General features: G+C 34.4%; 1 protein-coding gene across 12 annotated transcripts in view; it reads right to left on the minus strand.

The window, feature by feature from the left end:
• Cep57l1 (centrosomal protein 57 like 1) overlaps positions 1-24,709 on the minus strand; it is a 62,928-nt gene that overhangs the window by 11,623 nt on the left and 26,596 nt on the right. For 8 of the 12 annotated variants that reach the window (XR_012449127.1, XR_012449126.1, XR_012449128.1 and 5 more), the window contains exons 2-6: positions 12,820-12,909; positions 10,093-10,255; positions 8,530-8,709; positions 7,211-7,332; positions 511-627 (exon numbers count right to left, since the gene is read on the minus strand). Coding sequence is in view for 9 of the 12 variants with exons in the window: in XM_074077189.1 (XP_073933290.1) it covers positions 511-627; positions 7,211-7,332; positions 8,530-8,709; positions 10,093-10,252 (579 nt within the window). In the remaining 3 variants the exon portion in view is untranslated. Of the gene's footprint in view, positions 1-510; positions 628-7,210; positions 7,333-8,529; positions 8,710-10,092; positions 10,297-12,819; positions 12,926-24,709 lie in introns of all 12 variants that reach the window. The other 4 variants (XM_074077143.1, XM_074077171.1, XM_074077153.1 and 1 more) reach the window with 3 other exon arrangements.

Below are 24,709 nucleotides of genomic sequence, written 5' to 3' on the forward strand. Positions count from 1 at the left end.
CTAAAAAAAAAGAAAGAATTATATTTTATATTTCTGATAAGGTTCAGAATAGAAAGACAATATGACTTTAAAGGGAGAACTTTCTGGGTTTTGCATACATAACTCGAAGAAGGCTATAAAGAGGAAAAAGGACTTTGAGAAAATCTTATGACATGGAAAGGATTTGGGAGGAAAAAAAGAGGGTGAGAGTATCTAGGATAGGTTTAAAACTTGACCATAAGTAGTAAAAGACAATCTTAGCAATATCCTGTAGGCAAGTTATCCGAAAAATAAAAATGCCCTGTCATTTTAGAAGTCAAAAATACAATTTTACATCAAAGGGCAAACTCATTCATGCCATGATAGAAAACATTATTCCTATGGTCAGGAAGTAACATCTGGATTACTAAAAGTTGTACATGAAGTTCTATAGATCTAAGATTGACTGTACATTCATACACAGTGCCAGTTTTGCTCAATACCAAGATTTATTCTGGTATCATCATTTCAAAGAAACAAGTAGAAGCTTACTTCAGCAGTTTTCTGGGTTGTTGTCAGTCTGAAGCACTCTTTTTCTAAGACATCAAGCTTTTCAAGTTTTGCATGCAGCTTCATCTGATCTTGTTCTTTTTCCCTTTGAAGCTGTGCCTGGATAGGATAAAAACAAAACCTGAATTTGGCAACTGATGCCAATGGAATCAAGAACAATACAATTTTTGAGAATTCAAAACACAATATAAATCTACTGTAAGAAACGTATATACATGTGTATACTTCAGGTGCTTGCAAGCAAAAATAAGAAAAGCAAATACTTCTCTCTTTTTGGCAGTACTGGGATTTTGAACTCAAGGTTTGTGCTTACTAGACAGGCGCTCTTCTGCTTCAGCCTCTGCAAGCACTAAGAAAATCAAATACTTTTAAGGAACAAATATGATATACAAAAAAGGACGTGCTATATTAACAGTGATAAACTCTTCTATGCATCCTTTAAAATAATTCTACTAAAGAAAACATCATTAGCAAAACCTCTATTAAATAAACCTCTAACAAATAAACACCAACAAGCAGTATATAGATATGTACATGTGTAGCTTTCCTTTATTCCATTTTCTTTTTAGGTTTAAGTCCCCCGATAGCTGCTTTTCTTTGTTAGAGTTAGAAATCAATTAAGTCAATAGTAGGTTTGATCACCTTTTGAATAACACTTTGTTTATTTAATAATAAATAATTAATGAAAAGCACCAAAAATGGTAAAAATGTAGATAAATATATAAATTTTTTTTTGATTCTTAATTTTCTTAAAAGGAAAATTGATCATTTAAAACACAATTAACAATAAATGGGTTTTTATCACAAATGTAAAAGTGAAAAGTATGAAAACTGCAGTATGAATGGGGATAAGCAGAAGCATGCTGTAAGAATCTTATATATGAAATATATTCATAGCAATTCATGGCAGACTATAGTAAATTAAGAATACATGTTTTTAGTCCCTACAGCAGCTATTAAAAAGGAAGGAAGAGAAGACATTAAGATTTACTTATTTGCCAAATTAATTTTTTTTTTTGAGACAAGGTCTGACTATGTAGCCCATGCTGGCCTAGAACTCAAGATCTTCCTGTCTCAGCTTCCAGGGTGGTGAGATTATAAACTTACGCCACCACACATCTGGCTACAAGAGAACAGAATCTGAAAAGAAATCATGAGACCTGAGCATAGAAGTGCATACCTGGGACCCATCACTTGGGAGGCTAAAGCAGGAGGATTATGAGTTCCAGGGTGGCGTGGGGGTGGGGTGGAGGTACAGCTCAATGGTAGAGCACTTGTCTGGCATGTACAAGACCTTAGGTTCAATTTCCACCACTACACACACACACACACATACACACACACACACACACACACACACACACACACACAGAAATCACCAGAGCAGTTAGAAAATATTTTTAACTAAATGATAATGAAAAGGCAAAATATCAAAAAATTTGTGGGATGCATTGCAGGTAAAGCAGTGTTTAGTAGGAATTTTACAACTTTAATTACAAGATATTTAAAAGAATAAAAGGTTTAAAATCAATGACCTAAGCTTCCTACATAAAAAGGAAAAGAATATGAAATTAAACCTTATACAAGGAGAAATGAGAAAATAATAAAGTTGGAATCAATGAAACAGAAAGTACACGTACAAAAGAACTCCCCAAAAATAAAAAGTTGTTTCTTTTTAAAAAAATTAATAAAATTATTCAATGACATAGACTTAATAATTTTCTTCAAAGTAAAATCAAATTTTCCTGGGAAGGGTATGGAGAGGGAAAGGATGGTTAATAGGTACAAGGGTACAGATGGATAGGAGAAATAATTTCTAACATTCTCTGGCACAATATGGTAACCGTGGTTGTAACAACTGAGTATTTTAAAGTAGTAAGTACAGAGGATTTTAAAAGTTGCCAACATAAAGAAACGATAAATATCTGAGGTAACAGGTATACCAATTACCCTGATCTGATCATTTTAAATGGTATTCATGTACTGAAAAGTCATATTGTACTCCATAAATAAGCACAATTACTATATGTCAATTAAAAAATTAAAAACAAACTAAAAATAACAGGAATAAAGGAGGGAACAACACTAAGGACACAAGAAGAAACAATACTGAAGAAGCCCTATATCTAGTTAAATCAACTGAATTCATGATTTAAAAACAACTCCATAAAAAAAGAACTCCAATCCTAGATGGTTATAGCTCCTACCAAGATGGTCAACTGATAATAATTGACAAAGGTGCTAAAGTAATGTGAGAAAAAGGAAAGTCTTTTAACAAATTGTGCTGGAACAACTGAATATCCACATGGAGAAAATTTAATATTGACTGCATTCTCTCACCATATAAAGATTAATTCCAGATGGAACACAGACTTAAATAGAAAAAATGGAAACTAAAAGTTTCTAGAAGAAAATATTTTATAAAACAGTATTGTAGTTTCTTATTCGCATACATCTATGCTATGGTTCAGCAATTCTTCTCCTAGATATTTACTCAAGGCAAACTGAAACATATCTACGAAAAGATCTGTACAAGAAAATCCACAGCAGTTCTATTCCTAATACTCCCATAGTCAAGCATGGTGGTACACACTTGTAGTCCTGGCTACTTTGGGAGGCAGAGATAGGATTGAAGCTAACATTACAACATAGTGAGCCCCCATCTTTAAACAATAAAAAAAAAAAAATCTCCTTTTGAGGCAGGAAAAACACTTGTATCTGGGAGTCTGAGATCAGCCTTGCAACACAGTAAGCCCCCATTTTTTTTTTTTTTCAGTACTAGGGCATGAACGCAGGGCTTTTGCTTTGAGCCACTCCACCAGCACTATTTTGTAATGTCTTTTTTCAAGATAGGGTCTTGTGAATTATTTGCCCAGGGTTGGCCTCGAACCAAGATTCTCCTGATTTCTGTCTCCTGAGTAGCCAGGATTACAGACATGAGTCACCAGTGCCCGGCTGTGAGCCCCCATCTTAAAACAACAGCAAGCCAGGTGCTGGTGGCTTGTACCTATAATCCTAGCTACTCAGGAGTTACAGATCAGGAAGACTGCGGTTTGAGGCCAGCCCAGGGCAAATAGTTCACAAGACCCTATCTCAAAAAAACCCTTCATAAAAAAGGGCAGATGGAGTGGCTCAAGGTGTAGGCCTTGAGTTCAAATCCCAGTACCAAACATCAACAACAACAAAAATTCCCCCAAACTGGAAACAAGCCAAATGTTCATCAACAGGAAAATGGCTAACCAAATTAAAGTATATCTATATAATACAATTTTACATAGCAACTGAACTACTTACTGATATATATATATAACAATATGGATGAACCTCAAAAACATTATGTTGGACAAAAGAAATAGATAAAAAAAGTGTATATTCTCTATGACCCAATTTATATGAAATTCTAGAATAAAATTAATTTTAGGTAAAATAAATCTGAATAGTAGTTACCTTGCTGGGGTTGAAGGGAGAACAGGCAGTAACTTGGAAGAGAGATGAGAGAATCTCTGTGGTCATGAAAATGTTCTGTTATGGTATTTGATAGAAGTGTGGATTATATAGGTATAAGCATTTGCCTACAGTGTACAGAGTTGTATATCTAAGATCTGTGAACTTCACTGCATGTAAATTATACCTCAATAAAACATTAAAAAAATTTAAAAAGTCACTGATCTATAAACTTAGCTAGGATAGTGCTATGGTTTGAATCTTGAGTGTCTCCCAAACACCCATGTGTTAGAGGCTTAGTCTCTAGCTTGGTGTGATTGGAGGTGGTAGAAACTTTAAATGGGGACTAGTGAGAAAATTTTGGATCACTGGGGAAATGCCCTTGAAGGGGATAGTAGGACCTTAGCCCCTTTTATCTCCTCTTGTTTGCTTACCAGCCATTTGGTGAGTAGTTTTACTCCACCACATGCTCCCACCATGATGTGCTGCCACAGGCCCAAAGCAAGATAGCAAACCAAATCATGGAGTGAAACCTCTAAAACTAAAATAAACCTTCCCACTTTATAAGGTATTTGCTACAGTGAAAGTGAGCTGACTCACTAGGTCACTGGAATGTACATGTTGAACTTTATAAAACAGTTGCTTTCTCTGGTTGATGTATCCTCATTTATAATTACAATTGTCGGATCTGAATTTTTTCCCAACATAGCAAATGTGAAGTAGTATCTTTTTTCGCTAACTAAATAATACTAACAATATTGTTCATGTTTTCTATAAATGGCCATATGTGATTTTTTTTATTCTGCAAAATATTTCTTCATAGCCTTTGGCAAGTTTTATATTGCTTTGTTCCTCTTTTGGTTCTTGCTTAAGAAATTCCCCTTCAAAGAGGTCATAAATTTTATCTCAAAATTTTGTCTTTTACATTTAAGTCTTTAATCCACCTGGAATTGATTTTATATAATCGATTTTCCTAGAACCATTTATTGAACAGTCTCTTTCCCCCAATGGTCTCCAACTGTATATTGAGTTTCTATATGAGTGAGTTTGTTTCTGATCATACTCCATTCCTTTACTTTAGATGTCTATCCATACAAATACTATATTATCTTAATTTTGATAGCATTATAATTTGTTTTAATATCTAGTAGGACAAGACCCTTGCTTTTTTCTTCTTAAAAATGGGTAGGCTATTCTTGGACCTTTGCTTTTCTGTATAAATTCTAGAATCAATATCAACTCACCAAAGTCCAATATTGGTTCTCTTACCCTTTTCCAAAATAATGCAAAGATGTTAGAACATTCTAAATTATATTTACTCCTTTCTAATTTATTAGCTATTGTTCTGATGAATTTTAATACTTCATATATGTATATATACTTATATATATAAATCATACAGAACATTGTTGTTTTATATAACATTCATTTATATTTAGCCACATATTAACCACTTCTGCTGTTTTTCATTCCTTCCTGTGTCTGATCTTCCAGAGAAGATAACTTTCCTTCTGTCAGAATGTGTCATTTACTGTTCCCTTCAGGATGATCTACTAGTAACAAATAATCTCAGTTTTTGCCAACACCCCCCTCTCCCCACCCTAGTATTAGAGATTGAACCCAGGGTTTTGTGCTTGCTAGGCAGGCACTCTACTGCTTGAACCACACCTTCAATCTTTTGTTTTTTTAAACATTGTTTTTGAGATAGTATCTCAGTAATTTGTTTGGGCTGGCTTCAAACTTTCAGGTACTCCTGCCTCCATCTCCTGAGTAGCTAGGATTACAGACATATTCCACTATACCCAGCTCAGTCTTTATTAGTCTTAAAGTGTCTTTAAGTTTTATTTCCCAAAGATATTTTGAGTAGGCATAGAATTTTAAATCAGTAATCATTTTCTTTAACTCTATCCTGTTGTCTTCTAGATTCAGTTGAAAAGTCAGCTATTGCTTTAGTTATTGTTCCTTTGAGTACATTTTTTTCTAGCTGCTTTAAAGATTTTATTTTTGTTCTATTGTTTGAGGTACCTAAGTATAACTTTATTTATATTTACTCTGGTTTGATTTTATATAGCTTCTTGATCTATGGTGTGATTTTATTTTTTAATCAATTTTGGAAAATTTTTTTGAATATTGCGTCTGATCCAAGTATATATATATGTATATATACTTACATATATAAATCATATAAAGCACTGTTGTTTTAAAACTCCCTTCTTTTTAAAACTCTAATCACACATAAGTTTGACCTTCTTACTCTGACATGATGCCTCTTCCTGTTTGCCCAATTTACTACCATTTTGTTTCTTCATTGGGCTGGATGACATACTTCGATTTCATTAATTTTTTTAATCTGCAATTAGAACTAATATCCACTGAGTTCTAAATTTCAGTTATTATGTTTTTTCCAGTTCTATGATTTTTATTTGGTTCTTTCTCAATTCCGCTCTGCTATTTTATGGTTTCTAATACTTAACAGAAAAATTCAAACCTCTTTTCCTCTTTTTCTTTTTTTGAGACCTATGTTACCTGGTCTTGTCTTGAATTTGTGAACTCAAGTGATCCTCCTGATATTTTCTTGACTAATGTGAGCATGATTATTTTAGAGACAGTGTCTATCAGAGCCAATACCTACCTGGACCTGACTTGTCAGTGTATCTATACAGTCTGTTATGGATGTTGTCTCTTAGTCATGTGTTTTATCCTCTACTGCCTAGCTATCTTTGATTGGAAGTTGTACAATGTATTGAAGAAATATTTGTACAAATAATTTGAGGTCCTTGAGAATACTACTAATCCAGGATCACTTTAATTCAATTTCAGGGGCTAGGGTTTTTTCCCCATCCTGATAACCTGGAACAGGGTTGTATTCTGGGTTGTTTTCCTTCTTGCTCACCTTACAAAGCACTCAGAGCAGAAGCGATTTGCTACGGTTCCTACTCTTGGTAGGCCCTGGACTTTAATTTTAATTTTCTCAGCTCTAGAAGGATGGCTGTCAAACGTATGGCCTCAGAAGGAAGGAGCCTGAAATGTCAGGTTGAACTCCAGATGATTTAAATCTGCACCAGGATTTTTTGAATTGGTGACTTTTCACTGCCTTGTTAGTTCTCTAATGCCTTTGGTTTCCTTCCCACCACCCTTCCTAATTTTTACTTAATGATTGTTATAACAATTTTCCCATATTAAATAATCTTCAGAAACACTAAATTACATTCTTATTCATTATAGAAAATATACTCACCTGTTGTTCTAGGATCATAGTCTTTTCTCGCTCTACATTGAGAACCATTCTCTTTGTATATTCTAGTTGCTTCTCTAGAAGAATACAGCGAGACTGGGCTGAACTTAACTGCATACTTATATCTATGAAAAAGATCAAATAACAGTGAGTCAATAATTATCACACAGTAAGAGATTTAGTATGAGAAATGTATTATGCAAATTCAATCAAGAGTTGAAAGCTTGGGGTTTCTTTCAGCTCTACATACTGACTTTAAGCAGACATTCTATGAATACCTTACTTATTCTGTAACTAGTTTGACACTATCTCCCTCTCAAAAGCCTAGAAGGCATGTTTCTGTAAAGGGAGGATGCAGTGACTTGTGTGATGATGATCACTACCCTGGTTTTTCTTTTGTTTGTGGTACTGGGGTTTGAGCTCAGGGCATTGCACTTCTTAGGCAGAACTCCCACCACTTGAGCCAGGCCTCCAGCTTTCCTGGGTGTTGTTAGGAGCAACACCACCTACAAAAATAGAGGATATAAAGTATCTTAACTCAGGGAATTCAGAGATATGTACTCTACTTCTCCCATGTTCCTCTGCTCCTGACTACTGATCACATGGCTAATTCTCTAGGAGTAAGCAAACTATGTCTAATCTTCTAACTTTTTTACTTTTCCTAGATCTTCCTTCCACTTTTGTTGAGTTGCCTCAGAATTTTTTTTTTTGTTCCCATACTTTATTTGTAAGGTGAAACATAAACTTGAGCTTTGTTCATAGAGTTATAAGGAAAAACAAAGCCCTAAGTTTTGAAGTGAAATTATATGAACTTACATTCTAAATTTCTTAAACTATGTGTCTAATGTCCTTTTCATAATTTCCACAGAAGCCTCCACCAACCTGCCTATTTCCTCTAATTTTTTCCCTCAAGTTAAATAAAAAATTTTAAATTTTTGTTTCATATTTTCAAATTACTACTACTGCTTTATATTTCAAAATTTAAAAATTTAGAGTTAACAGAAAATATAAAGCACCTCAATTACATTATGGTTAAGCTGGATTTTGCTGCTTATTCTAACTTCTAAACACAGTTTAGTGAAAAACAATTTTTTCTTTTTTCTCAAGAATTTATGAACAGGGATAACTTATAATAGAGGTAAGTTCAAAGTTACATTCATTTTCTGAAAATATCAAAATGTCTAAGAAGAAGGCTTCAAAGTTTCTATACATATAAGAAAAAAGATGTCTGAGTAAATCTGCTTAGACTAGGTTTATTATTTTCAAATTGTAAACTTTGGTAACCACTTAGTTCTGAGAATGATTGTTTTTTTCTTTTTTACCTTTTTTCTGCTTTATCAGTTCCTGGTGTGCCAGATTTCTCTCATTTGTTTCATTCTCCAAGGCCTTTTTATACTGTGCTGCTTCTCTGGAAAGAATGTTCAGGTTATCTTCAGCTTGTGTTCTTTCTAACTCTAAACGATGAATCTTTTCCTGAAGAGTTTTTAAGGCTAAAACAAGAGCTGTTGAAAGACAATTTGTTTGATGTTTTAAGGGAAAGTTTTTAAAACTTAACAATCACAGTAATATAGAGTAACATTAAAAAAGTGAGTTAATTTTTGTTAATGCCCAGAAAAATGTACAAGTTAATGTATATTTTTAATAAAAAGGCAAAACAACTAAAATTCTAAAGAGAGATAAATTCCTCTGACACATCTTGTAAAAAAAAGCAGCTGATTATTGTATTAAGTGATTTATAGGATTAAGAAAGCTAAGAATGACAATTCAATAAAAGAATTTTTTTTAAATGAAAAGATTTCTATTAATTAACATGGTAATTTAGGTTTAAAGTTAGCTTCTACTGTGTCCACTTTTAGTTAAACCAGAAGCATTTATTATTCTTTGTCCTCAAAACTTTAAGGATCAGGACATATAAGGCAGAAGTTTTTTCAACTGAAAAAAAAAAAGCAATAACATTATGGCCTAATGCCAGGATTGAAATATTATAAGTAGTACACATGTAACAGTGATTTTTTTATTTAGTTGTAATATCTTCATGATTCACATAAGTTTAGAGTTATAAAATTTTCAAAGCTATTTTGTACTTTCTAGTCATTGTAACTTCAAACTTTAAAAACTAGACTTGGATAAAATGTAAATAAGTTAACATAGTATATATCCAGTTAGAAAGAGGTTTGCCAGACATTATCATTTGGTTTTTACAAATGAGATAAAGAATTATACATATTACTCTTTATATGTTACCTGCAGCTGGTTCATTGACTTGGATTATTCTTGTCGTTTATTCCACAAAGCTCATCTATTGCTAGTGGCAACCATTATTATGGAGTATTAAAAAACAAAGTGATAATCAGTATCTTATAAAGTAATTTGTATGGTAGAAGGTATGCTTGGAGTCTTACATATTTTTATAATTCAATTTTAAGATTCTCCTAAGTTTATATTTGAAAAGCTACAACAGTCATATTCTGTAGTTACTTGGAATATAAAGGATTTTAAGGATAATTTTGGATACATGCAATTTCCAAATCTAATCCTTGAGTAAGATACAAGTCCATCTAATGCTAGTGATAGCATTCTATCATCTAGTTTAGAACAATTCCAAATCTGGCCTTTTCTTCTTCAAGGAATATTTTTCTGTTTTTTAAATGATGCTTTCATGAACCTATGATATGTATCCAGCTGGTTATATTAATCTTCATCATATAGCTGAAGAAGCAAAAATAAAAAATGTTAAGTAACTTGTCTAAATTCATAGAAACCTTGCAAAAGAATCAAAATTAGGAGTTTTATAAATATGAAATACATAATTTTTTTTACTTAAAAATAGTGAATTTTATAACATTTTACACTTAATTTTGTATAAAATTGTGCATTAGCATTACCTTGGCTATTTGGGCTCTGAAGCATTTTAGGAGAGGGAACTTCTAAGTTCACAGAGTGGCAATTCTGAGATGATTCATTCTGGATGAATGATGGAGCAAACACTTGTTCTGGAGGTTGAAGATAGCTTCCCACCACACTATGTATTAATTCAGAATCCATTATCTAGAGAATAAAGGAATGATACAGGATTGCAGCATTGTTTCCTATTTGAAGGACAAAAGCATTACACAAGAAGTCAGATGAAACTTTTAACATAACATGATCATATATGATTAGAGTTGTATCTTTACAAATTTAATTATCACAAACTCAACTATACTAAGCTTAGCAATAACAGAAAAAAAAGACTTTTTAATATGTAAATAGTATGCATAATTCTGCCTGACTTTCTATAAGCATTTACGCTGTAATAAGCATGACATGAGTGATGTAAGGTTGCTGATTTCTCAGTTGCTGTTAAGTCCCATGTACGAATCACAGTATGAACACTTTACTTAAAAAAAAAAAATATATATGTGTACATATATATATGTATACATATATATATGTACACATATATATACACACACATATATATGTATATATATGTATACATATATGTATATATATACGTATACATATATATATACACACACATATATATATATATGTATGTATGTATATGACCCTAGGATTTAAAGAGAAAATATTCCAAGCCAAAAAAAAAAAAATTGTGGTGGTTGATAGAATCTAGGATGATGCATACTGAGGCAAGCACTCTACCACTGAGTTACATCCCCAGACCTTAGAAAGTTCTTATTCTAAAAGACAATACAGCTTTCAAACACAAGCCAACAATATAATCTTATTCTCAAATGCTGAGTGCTGGATGCCAAAGTACAGGAGTCCTAAGGGAAGTACTGGCTTCAAGGTTAATTTTGGATATATGAAATTTCTGAATCTAGTCCTTGGATAAGACACATTTCATCTAATGATCAAGTATAGAAGGGTTCAAAATCTGAAGAATCTAAAGTAGATTTACTTTGTTATTCTCTTTTGGTTTTGCTTTCTTTTTTGAGGTAAGGCTTTTAAACTATTTTAGCAGTAAGTCTTTGCCTGACTTTTCTGAATTATTTTATTTGCCTTTCCACATATAAATATTTAAAAAATATATTCTATTTAATAGATGGTATTCATGCTAATGAAATTCATAACAACATTAGAGAATATAAGGTAACAATTGTTCACAAAATATAATTCTGACACATTTTTAAGCAAAAACCTTCTGTGAAAATGTAAATTCAAGAATTCTACTACAAAATTAGTGTCTTTTGATTTTTGAGGATAACATATTTTTTGTAATTTTGTTATCTTCTCAGCTTACAAGGCAAAGGCATGCATTTCCCATGATTACATTTCCTAGAAGGGCAGAGAACACACTCAACTTTCTAGGATTTTCTACTTTAGCCTTGTCATGATTAGCTATCTTCCAGGACAATTAGATTGTCCTAAATAAGAGATTAGATAGCTTAAGCAGGTTTGCTTAAAATACTCAATACTCTTTACTCCTAGGAGGCAACCATATTTTGCTATTGCCATTCATACCAGTTAATATTTACTGCTCAGGTCTCCATCCTTCCCTCCAAGTTGTTGCTGCTCAGACACTGTCTTTCCCGAAGCACCTTGCATCTACCCAAGATGCTCTTCTCTCAAAAAATAATAGGTCAAAGTTACTCAGAGCTAGCTTGCTATGAAGTAGAGGTACGGTTCCCCAACTAAGTTCTGAAGATGGTTCTATAATTTGAGAGAGAGAAAAGTGATAGAATCTACCCCTAAAACTCTGACTCAGATCTCAGCCCTTGGTGGCATTCTCCAATAATGGAAAGAATGAAAATTTGCCATTAGTTATTATACAATGAAGTCTTTCAGAGACTCTGCTTCCTCCAACTCAAATATAATATTATTTTACAAACTAGATTTTTGTACCAATTAAAAACTTGGTTGGAATTTGAGGGGTTTTGTTAAACTGGGTGAAATGACTACTCGCAAGATTGCCAAAAAATTAAAAATTAGAATAAAATCTATTTAAATTAAATGCATAAATACATATCAAAGCAGGCATAAGCAGAATAACAACCCACCAGTAGAATGAAAATAAGGAAAAGAAAAAGTAAAGAAATGAGAGAAATGCTTTGGATTTGAAATGCCCCCCCCAGAGGCCCTGTACTAAAGGCTTGCTTGCCAGCCTGTGGCACAATTGGAAGGTGATGGAACCTTTAGGGGTGGGCCTAGTGAAAGGAAGTAAGTCAATGGGGGTGTACCTTTGAAAGAGATATTGGGACCCTTGCCCCTTCCTTGCACTCTCTGCTTCCCTGGCGGCTATGAAGTGAACAGCTTCCTCTGTCACATGCTTCTTCCCAGATGTGCTGCCTCCCCACAGGCCCAAAGACAACAGGGACAACTGAACATAGACCGAAACCACTGAAACCATGAGCCAAAATAAATCTTTTTTTCTTTTATGTTGATCATCTCAGGTATTTTATCACAGAGTCAGAAAGCTGACTAACACAACAGGCCATGCTGTGACATGGAGCTCAAGGGCTTGAATTGTAATGGAGGTCCTGTGTTGTAAACAAGTACATAAGCCCACTAGCAGCTTATTTACACAGAGCCGAGGAATCCTGAAAGAAAAACTCACTCTGAAGGAAACAAGTACAAAAAGCCTGATTCAAAAATCAAAGCCTTACTTGGTTGAGGAGGGGAGTGATTCTGAGTAGAGTATGGTGGTGGTCCTTCTAATCCTCTCTGGTCTAGACCCATGGACTCACATGTGGGTCCTGAGAAGAGAGAAGGCTGTAAGTGAAAAGTGATATTTTACCAATACATCCATAAAGGGGGGGGGGAGGTGGAGAAAGAAAGAAAGGGATAGTTACAAGGGACATATTCATAGATATGTCATGACAGAAATGTGTGAAAATAACAGATAAGTACTTAAGGCCCAATCTCCATTCTGGCATGCCTGGTAAGGGGCCTAGCTGTAGGTAATTAATTTAAAAATCCCTGGAATTTGTGTGGAACTTGCTACATGTCTGCAAGTGGGGTCAAAAAGCTGTAAAACGTGGGCCTTATCTCTCTCTAGGGAATCCCAGGTTATGTCTGGAGCCATTCTCGACAGCTTACAAACAACCCTGGGAAATGACCCATCATCTTTATGCCCTAAAAAATTAAAATATCTTAATTGGTTACAACCAAGGAACTACACCATAAAGAAACTATCCCCCCAAAAGAATGTTCTAGATGCAAGTATTTTATTACCAAGCATTTTCTCCTATTTTGGAGGAAAGTACTTATTCCAAAATAGTCCATTAAACAACTACTGTCTATTCCTGCTGGGCTGTTGCATTGTCTTTGCATAATTCCATACTTCTGTTAGGGCGATGTCATTACGAGGCAGGCAAAGACACCACACTGGGATAAAGTGCATTAATCCTGCAATCCTAGTGATTTGGGAGGTGGAGTTTGGGAGGACTAGAGTACAAGGCTAGCTCTAGCAAAAAAATTGCAAGACCCCATCTCAATCAATGGCTTAGCATGGTGGTGCATGCCTGTCATCTCAGCTATGCAGGGAAGCACAAATAGGAGGACTGTGGTCCAGGCCAGCCAGGGCATAAAGCTACCTCAAAAATAACCAACACAAAAAAGGCTGGTGAAGTGGCTCGAGTAGTAGAGTGCCTGCCTAGCAAGCACAAGGCATGAGTTCAAACTCCAAGTATAGCACCCTCCTCCCCTCCCCCAAACACCACAATGGGTTCTTAGAGTGGGGGGAAATCACTGTTTCTTATGTGGCTAACTCTTCCAAGTTTGGTTTTTTCCTTAGAGAAACTAGAGAAAAATCAACAACTTTGTTTCTTTTTTTTTGATGGAGGGGTGGGTGAATTGAACTCAGGGCCCAAGTGCTCTACTGTTTGACTCATGGCTCCAGTCCTTTTAGGTTGTTTTCAGCACTTTTGTCCTATGGCTTTAGACCATGATCCTCCTACCTTCTGCCACCCAAGTATCTGGGACTACAGCTGATGCAACACTATGCCTGGCTTGTTTTAGAAATAGGGTCTCATTAACTTTTTTTTTTTTTTTGCTTGGGCTGGCCTCAAACTACAATCCTCCTATCTCTGCCTACTGCCTAAGAGGGTATTGGTTATATCAATACACAGTAATGGTTGAGCTAGCCAAAAATACCAACACCATTATAGACAAAATACAAATTATTATAAACCATTAATTTACAGAAGAATGGGGCCAGTAAATCTTAGTAATAATCACCAAAAGCAGTTATATTCAGATTCAAAATAAAGCCTTTGGAGTTGGTTCTCAAATTCTGCATCTTCCACTTACTATCAAACTTTCAAAAAAACTTTTACTATATGTAATTGGGACAGTAACATCTCATGAGGATACTGTAATTAGATATGAGAAATTTCTATAAAGCACTTAACAATTTATGCCTGTAAGTATGCCCTTTGTATAAGCAAAATATGTATCTGTTAAAAGGCAGCTATCCTTACTTTAAAACAAAACAAAGATTTGTCATTTTTTACTTTTCAAACAAGGGAAAATTCTATTTTTTTGAGACAGTATCACTATATAAATGGAGCTAGCCTCAAAATCATGATCTTCCTGCCTCTTATCTCCCAAGTGATAGGATTATAGGCATGAGCCACCACACCCAGACAAGGTCAGGTTCTTTTAAGGGACATAGTTAATGCCAGTAGGAATATAAATTGATATTTTTAATTTTATTTTTTATTAGGATATATTTGTTATATCAGGGGGGATTCATAATGACAATTCCAATTAAACTTGTATTGTACATTAGTTACATCACCCCCATCATCTCTCCCACTCAACACCCTCCCCACCCCACTTAAAGCAATTGCAAGAGGATCTTTTTTCTATTTCATATAGGTACATGAACTTCATCAGCCATATACTGTCACCTTCATCTCCTTCATTCACCCTCTCCCCTTGCACTAGTACCCCCCACACACACACATTGTACATATTTTACAGTCCTGTCTTTCATTAATAAATTGATATTTTTTCTGGAAAGCTATTGAACATTATACATCAAGAGCCTCATAAAATTATTACAGGAATCTATCTCAAAATAGAATCAAAGATGTGCACAAAGATTATTACAATGATCATTACTTCAGCATTATTTATAATATCAAAAATTTTTTTAGGCTGGTGTAGTGGTGTACATCTGTAATCCTAGCACTTGGGAGGCTAAAGCAGGAAGATCATGAGTTCAAGGCCAGCTGTCATGAAAACTTTTAAAAACTTAAAAAAAAATCTTTAATATATATCTCTCAACATCCCATATTAAATCCATCAGGAAGCATACCAGCTCTACCTTCACAATATATCTAATATCTAGCCAGCTTGCCTATCCCGCCATCTGTCTATGCTAGATAATAATAAAAGCTTCTCTCTTAATTCCTCTGCAATCTATTCTTCACACAGCAACTAGAATGATCTTTCTAACATAATGTCACATCATCTCATTCATCTACTCCAAACCCTCCAATGGCTTATCTCAGAGAAAAAAAAGAAGTCTCTACAAAACCATAAATGAATTGGCTTCCCCACTTCCCACTTCTCAGTATACCTCTCATTCTGTTCCTCACAGCCCTACATTGTCCTTTCTGGTTCTGCAACATGTCAAACATGTTCCTGCTTCAAGACGTCTTTTTACTTTTCTCTTCAGATACCTGCATAGTTTACTCTCTCACTTCAGGTCTCTGTTCTAGTACCACCTGTTCTATTTCCACTGAGTGTTCTTTATAAAAGAATCCTATTTCCCCCACCCCCACTTCCTATCCACTCCCTCTAACTCTACACCACTGAATATAAAATTATTTTGTTGTTTGTCTCCTCACTGCCCCAACATAATCTAAGCCCCATGAGGGCATGAGCTTTGACTCATTTGCTCCCACTCTCTCCATAATGCTTGGAAATGTGCCCAGCACAGGCAAAGATGCTCGCAAATTACTTCTTAAATAAATATCTCAAACTAGTAATAACTAATTAAATGACAGTCATATACTGCAATAACATACCCACTGAAAGTTATATTTTGGGGCTGGAGCCATGGCTCAAGTGGTAGAGTGCCTACCTACCATGAAGTCCTGAGTTCAAACCCCCAATACCACCAAAAAAAGGTTTTATTTTGAAAGTCATTATATGACTAGTGAGAAAAAAATAGAATATGAAGTACACAAAATTATAGGAAAATGTGTACATAGATAAGTATATTACTTTTATAAACAAAAAAGAGGTCTTAAAAAATGAAAGGTATTATGTTGTCTAAAAAATATAGGTTTTCTTTTTCTTTTTGAGGTGGGAGGGGGGGTGCTACAGGGTCTTACTATGTAGCCTAAACTAGCCTAGAACTCACTACATAGTCCAGGCTGGCCTAGAACTCACAATCCTCCTGCCTTATCCTCCAGAGGAAGGAGGGATTACAGGCATACACCACCATGCTTGGTAAAATACAGATGTTACAACACAATTATTTGGTTATGAAATTCTGCTGTGTGATGTCTCAATTTTCTCACTTTTGCAATGAAGATAAAAATGGTATCTTAACATATAAAATGTCTACAAGAGTTAAATAAAACACATAAAGTACTCAGAAAGCTATCTAATACAGTTTATGCTGCATATATATTAGGAATGAATAGATTTAAAGGTTAAGGGAGAAGAACAATTCAAAGACACTTCTCAAGTGATTTAACTTGGCTACCATATAGACATTACTTTGATTTATTTACAAGAAATTAGTACCCAAAAAAAGCTGAAAGAACTACAAATTATAAGGGAGAGAAATAAAAATAGAAAAAAAAACACTGAAAAAGAGGAAATACAAATGGTCCATAAACATAGGTCAACCTCAGTAGTAATGAGCAGCTGAAAATAAAAAACAGAAATGAATATTTCATAGCCAACAGTTAGGCAAAAAATTGAGTCTGACCAAATTTAGAGATGATACAGAATTACAGGAATTCTAATAAATGTTAGTAGGCATAATAAAGGAAGCGCTAATCAAAACCATGTTAAGATTCCACCTCACTCTTCTTAGAATGGCAATCATCAAGAACAAAAATAACTCGTTCACTGGTGAATGGATGGAACTAGAGAACATAATCTTAAGTGAAGTTAGCCAAGTTCAGAAAGACAATGATCACATGTTTTCTCTCATATGTGGAAGACAGATCAAAATACAAATATATATATATATATATACATATATATAAAAAACATGTTTCCAATAGTGGGACTGTTAGAAGAAACTAAAAGAGGAGAGAAAGAAGACAATGATAGAGTGAATAATACTGAAACACTTCACATCTGTGTAGGAACCAAATACAACAACATACACTGAAATCTGATGAACAACATGGGGTAGGGGAAAAAGAGTAAGGAAGAGTAATAGAGGGGCTCAGACTGATTAAAGTACAATATAATTACAGGTGAAATACCAAGGCAAACCCCTACTTAACAATGAACAGATACTTAAGACAATGAAGAACAGGAATGTAAAACAGGTCATGCCAAGTGATGGGGAATAGTGAAAGGGGGAGGGTAAATGAAAAGGGTAAAGAAAGATGGATATGGTATTTTCTACACATGTATGACTATGGAACACTGAAACCTGTTTAAGACATTTTAAGAAGGGGGAGGAGCAAGAGGGAAAATAGGGGATGAACCAAACCAGGGTACATTGTATACATATATAGAAATGTCACAACAAAGCCCCCTGTACAACTATTATATACTAATAAAATATTAAAAAATCTTATACAAGTATGGAATTGAGTATTTTATAGCTATCATACCACTCCAGTCATGTAAGTAACATTTTCTGTAATTGAAATAACTATATAGGAAGAATATAGTCATTTATATAGGTTATAGAATCATAAAGAAATTTCAAACATATTTGTACATGAATGTGTAGTATTTCTGACAAAATGGCACCAAAATATAACCTTATAAATAGCTAAAAATTACAAATAATTATTTAATGACTATGACTAATGATATTAGTGGGTGTTTAACAAAAAGAGGGAACAAGTACAAAACTTGTGTGTGTCTTCAGTGTGGAACCTTTAAGAAGAGATTACAGAAACCTTTTGAAATCTAATTAGATTGAAATACCAAATCTGTTTTAAAACTATGAATGTTTCTTTCAATTTTGAGTATTTTTCATACACTACTTATTATTAACCTATTAGATGATGAGATAATTCTGCCAATCATGGCTCAAGCATCCCCTCAATGCAAAGCCATTCTTGATGTCTACAAGACAGAATTAGCTGTTCCCGCCTTACTGCTCCCACAGTGTATCTTCCATAGTGTTCAACAGTTGCTGCTTACCTGTGTGCACCTACTTCTAAGCGTGGTATATGGAAACAATATAGATGTTAGAGTCAAACCAGATTTGAACTCCAAAATAACTCATGGCTTGTTGAGTGATCACAGATAAGAACAATGCCCATTAAAATCATTATAGTGTTACTGTATTAACTTATATATAGAAGAGTATTATAATGTTGCTGTGAAGACCAAGGGAAATAACATGTGTTGCCACCTGGAATATTGTAAGGGCTCAATAAAGGTTATATGGAAGCATTTCCACTTCTTTCCTAGATCATCACTAAGTTCTTTTAATGTTTCATTACATATTGTTATATAATTTAAAAAATGTTACTAAGCATAAAAACTGATATATTCTAATTTGAAAACAATTTAGTATTAACTAATAAAATTGAATATTTATACATTTATACAATATATACATACAAATGGATATTACAATCTAGTGAAGAGAAATTTTTACACATGGTCCAGGAAATAAATTATCAAGAATATTTGTAGCAGCAATGTTTTTTAATAGCAAAAACTAGAAACAACTCAAGTGGATAAATAAATATTATCTGTGGTATACTCACATATGACCTACTAAATAACAAAGAAAATGAATGATCTGTGAATGAGTTCAGTGAGGATTATTATAGAAAATTGTTGATGAGTTTTTTAAAATGATTTTATAAAAATTTTTATTTTTAAACATTTTTAATTTATATTATTTAGGCATATATAAACCATATATATAATAACAAAAGCAAGAGAATGGTTAAACCAAAATTTATAAAGGCCTAGAAGTCAAATCGATTTTGAAGAACAGTAAGACTTGTCCTATCAGTTATCAAGACTAATGAAATTAAGCAGAAACACACTTGGGGTAATTGTCAAGGAATAGACAAGTAATAGAACACAATTGCTCAGAAGCAGACCAAATCATTGTATAATTACTTGATATAAGACAAAAGTGGCATTTCAAATCAGTGGAGAACAGACAGCCAATTCAATAAATGGTGAGGAAACAAATGACTCTCAATTTTTAAATGAGTGAATCCTCATTTCATATCATCAAAAGATTAAATTCACCTGGGATAAGAACCTAACTCTGAAAAGCAAAATAGTTCTGAGAGAAAATAGAGTAGAATATCTTTTAAAACTAGGGTTGGGAAGGTTTTTAAAACATGACACAAAAGGCTATAACAATAAATCAGAAGATTAACATTAAAGAAAGGATGTATCATATTTTATACATTAAAAGATAAAGAGTCACAGCCTTAAATATGTCTGTATGTATATAACAAATGATGGGCATACCGATGCTATAAAGTTCTACAGATTAGTTTTTAAAAGATAACATATTAATAAAAATGGGACAAAGAATACTCATTGGGCCACCCTACAGCATTGAGAAAATGAACCACAGCGACATGATCCTTATGGAATGGAAAAGGAAGATGCAGAAGGATATTTTCTACATGATATTAAACATGTACAAACAATATGCATTGTCTAGAGACACATTTACTTTTTTGGTGGTATAGGGTTTAAACTTAGGGCTTCATGCTTATAAGGAAGGTGCCCTACCACTTTAGCCATGCCCCCAACACTTTTTTACTTCAGTTATTTTTCAGGTAGGGGCTGGCAATTTTGCCCATGGCTAGCCTCAGACCATGATCCTCCTCCCTATGGCCTCCTGTGTAGCTGGCATTATAGATGTATCCCATCACACTTGGTTTATTGAGATGGAGTCTAGCTAACTTTTTGCTAGGGTTTGCATTGAACTGAAATTCTGATTTCTGCCTCCCAGTAGGGGTGATTATAGGTATGAGTCACTGCATCAGCTGAGATACATTTACTTTAAATGTCAAAAGTATAAAGACAAGCATAAGATAATGCCAAATTCAGGACAGTGATTAAGACAGTGAGGATACAAAGAGATATGGAGGGAGATATAGGTATTCATTATACAACGTAGTAAGTCTTTTTGTAGAACAAACCATTCATTTAAAAATATATTAGATGGAATTGGAGAACATCATTCTGAGTGAGGTTAGCCTGGCTCAAAAGACCAAAAATCGTATGTTCTCCCTCATATGTGGACATTAGATCAAGGGCAAACACAACAAGGGGATTGGACTATGAGCACATGATAAAAGCGAGAGCACACAAGGGAGGGGTGAGGATAGGTAAGACACCTAAAAAACTAGCTAGCATTTGTTGCCCTTAATGCAGAGAAACTAAAGCAGATACCTTAAAGCAACTGAGGCCAATAGGAAAAGGGGACCAGGAACTAGAGAAAAGGTTAGATTAAAAAGAATTAACCTAGAAGGTAACACCCATGCACAGGAAATCAATGTGAGTCAATGCCCTGTATAGCTATCCTTATCTCAACCAGCAAAACCCCTTGTTCCTTCCTATTATTGCTTATACTCTCTCTACAACAAAATTAGAGATAAGGGCAAAATAGTTTCTGCTGGGTATTGAGGGGGGGGAGTGGGCGGGGGTGGAGTGGGTGGTAAGGGAGGGGGTGGGGGCAGGGGGGAGAAATAAACCAAGCCTTGTATGCACATATGAATAATAAAAGAAAAATGAAAAAAGAAAAATATATTAGAAGCCAGGCACGGGTGGCTCACACCTGTAATTCTAGCTACTCAGGAGGTAGAGACCAGAAGGATCGAAGCCAGTCCGGCAAATAGTTTCGCAAGATCCTATCTTGAAAACACCCTTAACAAAAAAGGGCTGGTGGAGTGGTTCAAGGTATAGGCCCTGAGTTCAAGCCCCAGGACCACTATATACATATATATATAGAAATATATATAGAGAGAAATTTAAGCATAAATTGCTCTTACTGCTATGTAAATTTGAGTATGGCCAACTATTATTGAATTATATAAGCTATGATTTTAAGCAAGTCCTGTACATGTGTTAGTTCCTCTAATCCTCACAACAACCCTATGAGGTAAGTACTACTATTATTTTTTCATATTATAAATGAATAGAGGCAAAGAGCTCACCCAAGGTCATATAGCCTGCAAGTGGTGAAATCAGGATTTAAACCTAAGCAGTTTAATTCCAAAGTTCTTAATCACTATGTCTATATTTTGGGGACATATGCAGCTTGCTAGGTGTGAGATAATAGTGGGTTTTGATGAAGGTGACGATAATGAGGTTTAAGAGAGTGTGAACAAGATATATATTGAAGACATGAATGACAAACTAGATAAGAAAAGGAATCGAGAATGATCCTTTGTTTCAAGCTCAAATAATTAGTTAAATGATGATACCACTTATTAAAATAATGATGGTTGGGCTGGGGATGTAGCTGAGTGACAGAATACTTGTCTAGAATATGCAAGGCCTGAGTTCAATCCCTTGCACTGAAAAAAAAAAGGCTAATATTTATATAGCTTAATATGTACCAAACTATTCTAAGTATTTTACATATACAAATACAAATCTCACAATAATTCTAAGAGTAAACAATAACCCTATGAGGTTGACACTATTATCCTGATTTAGCTGTAAAATTACCCTAATTTACAGATTAAGGCAACTAAAGCACAGCGAAGTAAAAATTTATGGAAGGTCACAAAGTTAGAAAGTGATAGAATTGGAGAATTTAAACCCAGGAAGTTAGACTTTACATTTACACTTATGGTTTATGCTATACTGCCTCTCATCAATTCACTGTCTCTGGCAAGAAACTAGCAGGAGAGGCAAAGAACCAATACTTCCATTTTGATGACCATGTTTAAGCAGAAATGCCTATGAGACATTCACTTTAAGACATGAAATAGGTATTTGATATGAGTCTGAAGCTCGCAGGAGAGGTTTAGTCTAGAAATACGGATACTGACAACGACAATGTATGTCACAGGGAGCAGAAGCACCTCCCTCAAGAAAGAGTTCAGATAAGGAAGAAGAATAAGCCAAAGAGACAGAAAGAATAAGTTATGAGAACAAGTTAGAAAGCCAGAAAAATCTGATGTCAGAAGTAAATGAAGGAAGACTGCTTTATTAAAGAGGAAGAAAAAGAGGAACTAGGAAGTGACTCAAGTGGCCGCCCAGCAAGCACAAGGTCCTGAGTTCAAACCCCAGTACAGGGGGAAGAGTACATTGAAGAGGAAGAAAAAGAGAGCCTTGATGGTACAAGAAGGAAATGCAGTTTCAAGAGCCCCATACTAAAAGAGCAAGTAGAGGAAGAAAAAGGAGTAAAACATAGAAATTTGGCTCTTACACAAATGAAAATATTCTTTTACAGAGAACTTCAATTCTTCTGTTTTAAAACTCATATAGCACACATCACTCATGCCATGACACTCTCTGACTAACCTGTCACTAAGTCACTCTGACAAGTAATTGTGCCCAGTCACTGCACAGAATCATTTTCATTCTCATAAAACATGGCAGGAAAGTAAACTGTATACAATTACACTGACTGTTATGAGATGAAATGTGTTCTTCAAAAATTCATGTTGAAGCCCTTATTCTCAGTATCTCAGAATGTGACTATATTTGGAGACAGGGCCTTTAAAGATTTGATTAAGTTAAAATGAGGCCCTCAGGTTAAGCCCTAATTTAAGTTCACAGGAGTCCTTATAAGAACTGGAAATCTGAGCACACAAAGATACACCAGGGACATGTGGGCAGAAGAAAGACCATGTTCAGACACAGCAAGAAAGTGGCCATCTGCTAGCTAAGGAAACTGAAGAAAACAAACCTGTTGACATTTTAATCTTGGATTTCTAGCTTCCCGGAACTGTTGGAAATAAGTTTCTGTGTTTTTTGTTATGGTAGCCATAACAAACTAAAACACTGACTGCAATACATTGTTTCACTATGAATATAGTATAGGAATAGTAATAAGGAGGTAACAATGGAAACAATGTTTATGCTGAGCACAAATAAAGACACTTATAATTATGTAACTCTGCCTTGATTTATATTAACCTGATATTACCTTTCCTAACATCTTAAATTTACTAAGTTGAAAAAAATTTTAATGGAATGCCAAACAAAAATCAGGGTGTGGGGAGGATGTATAGCTCAGTGGTAAAGCACTTGTGTACAATGTGCAAGGACCTGGGTGTGAGTGATCCCCAGAACCACAAGATAAGTAAGTAAATGAAAATGTTTGAGAAGTCTATGGGACCAGGCTGTAGAAGTCATAAATATTTGGAAGCTCTAAGGAAATTTCATATGAGCATTTAAAATTCATATCAACTACCAACTTTCATTTTTATAGCCATAGAAACTAAAGTCTAGAGATGCTAGGTGATTTGCATAAGTTTGCATAGCTCAAGTTTCCTGCACCTTAAAATTTATGTAGCTAGAGAAAAACATTCTCTCTTAAGGGCTCTGGTTGATTTATATTTCCCTTTTTATTTATTATTATTATTTATTTTTTTTTGGTGGCGCTCAGGGCCTCATGCTTACTAGGCAGGCATTCTACTAAGTAAGACACTATGCCAGCCTTATATTTCTCTAAACAGAAGCTATCCTAATTGATAGGCAAAAGGAAAATGCCTCCCGGAGAGAATAAGATACAAGAAACACTAAGTCAAACAAAGAATCATATTAAAGTCTGGGGGAGGGGGAGATTGACTTAGAAGTCATTTCTTTCAACACTTTCTTTTAATACAAACTTACTCCTATACTATCTTTAGCAAGTCACCTTGGAGAGGTGACTCTCCAGGTATCTGGAGAGACAGAGCTGTCTTCATGTTGAATTGAAAACTACCTTTTGGGCTGGAAGTGTGGCTCAATTGGTAGAGTGCTTGCCTAGGAAGTGCAAAGACCTAAGTTCAAACCTTACTACTGCTCTTCCCCAAAAGAAAGAAAGCTTTTTTCCCTAATTTTTGTAGATTAAACAGATTTTGGAGAAAATAAGTATCGCTTCTATACAATGTATATGTTGTATTGAATATTCACTCTGATAACTATGATATTATATATTAAATTTCATACCAATAAAATTCTGTTACAGAATTTAGGGTCATTTTTAAACTTTAAATTTCATCATTCAGTATATGTGAACTGCCTATAAAAGAGCAATGAAATTCATTTTATCCCCAATGAAGAGCAAAATGGATAACTCAAATACAGGTGAAAATAAATGACAAATCATATATTCAATGATAGCTCATTTGTGATTAAATCTCAGTGGATTTGACTGAATTCAAATCAGCACAGCTAAGGAGCAGTTTAGGA

The sequence above is a fragment of the Castor canadensis genome, chromosome 1 (genome assembly GCF_047511655.1).
Source record: "Castor canadensis chromosome 1, mCasCan1.hap1v2, whole genome shotgun sequence".
Taxonomy (NCBI): domain Eukaryota; kingdom Metazoa; phylum Chordata; class Mammalia; order Rodentia; family Castoridae; genus Castor; species Castor canadensis.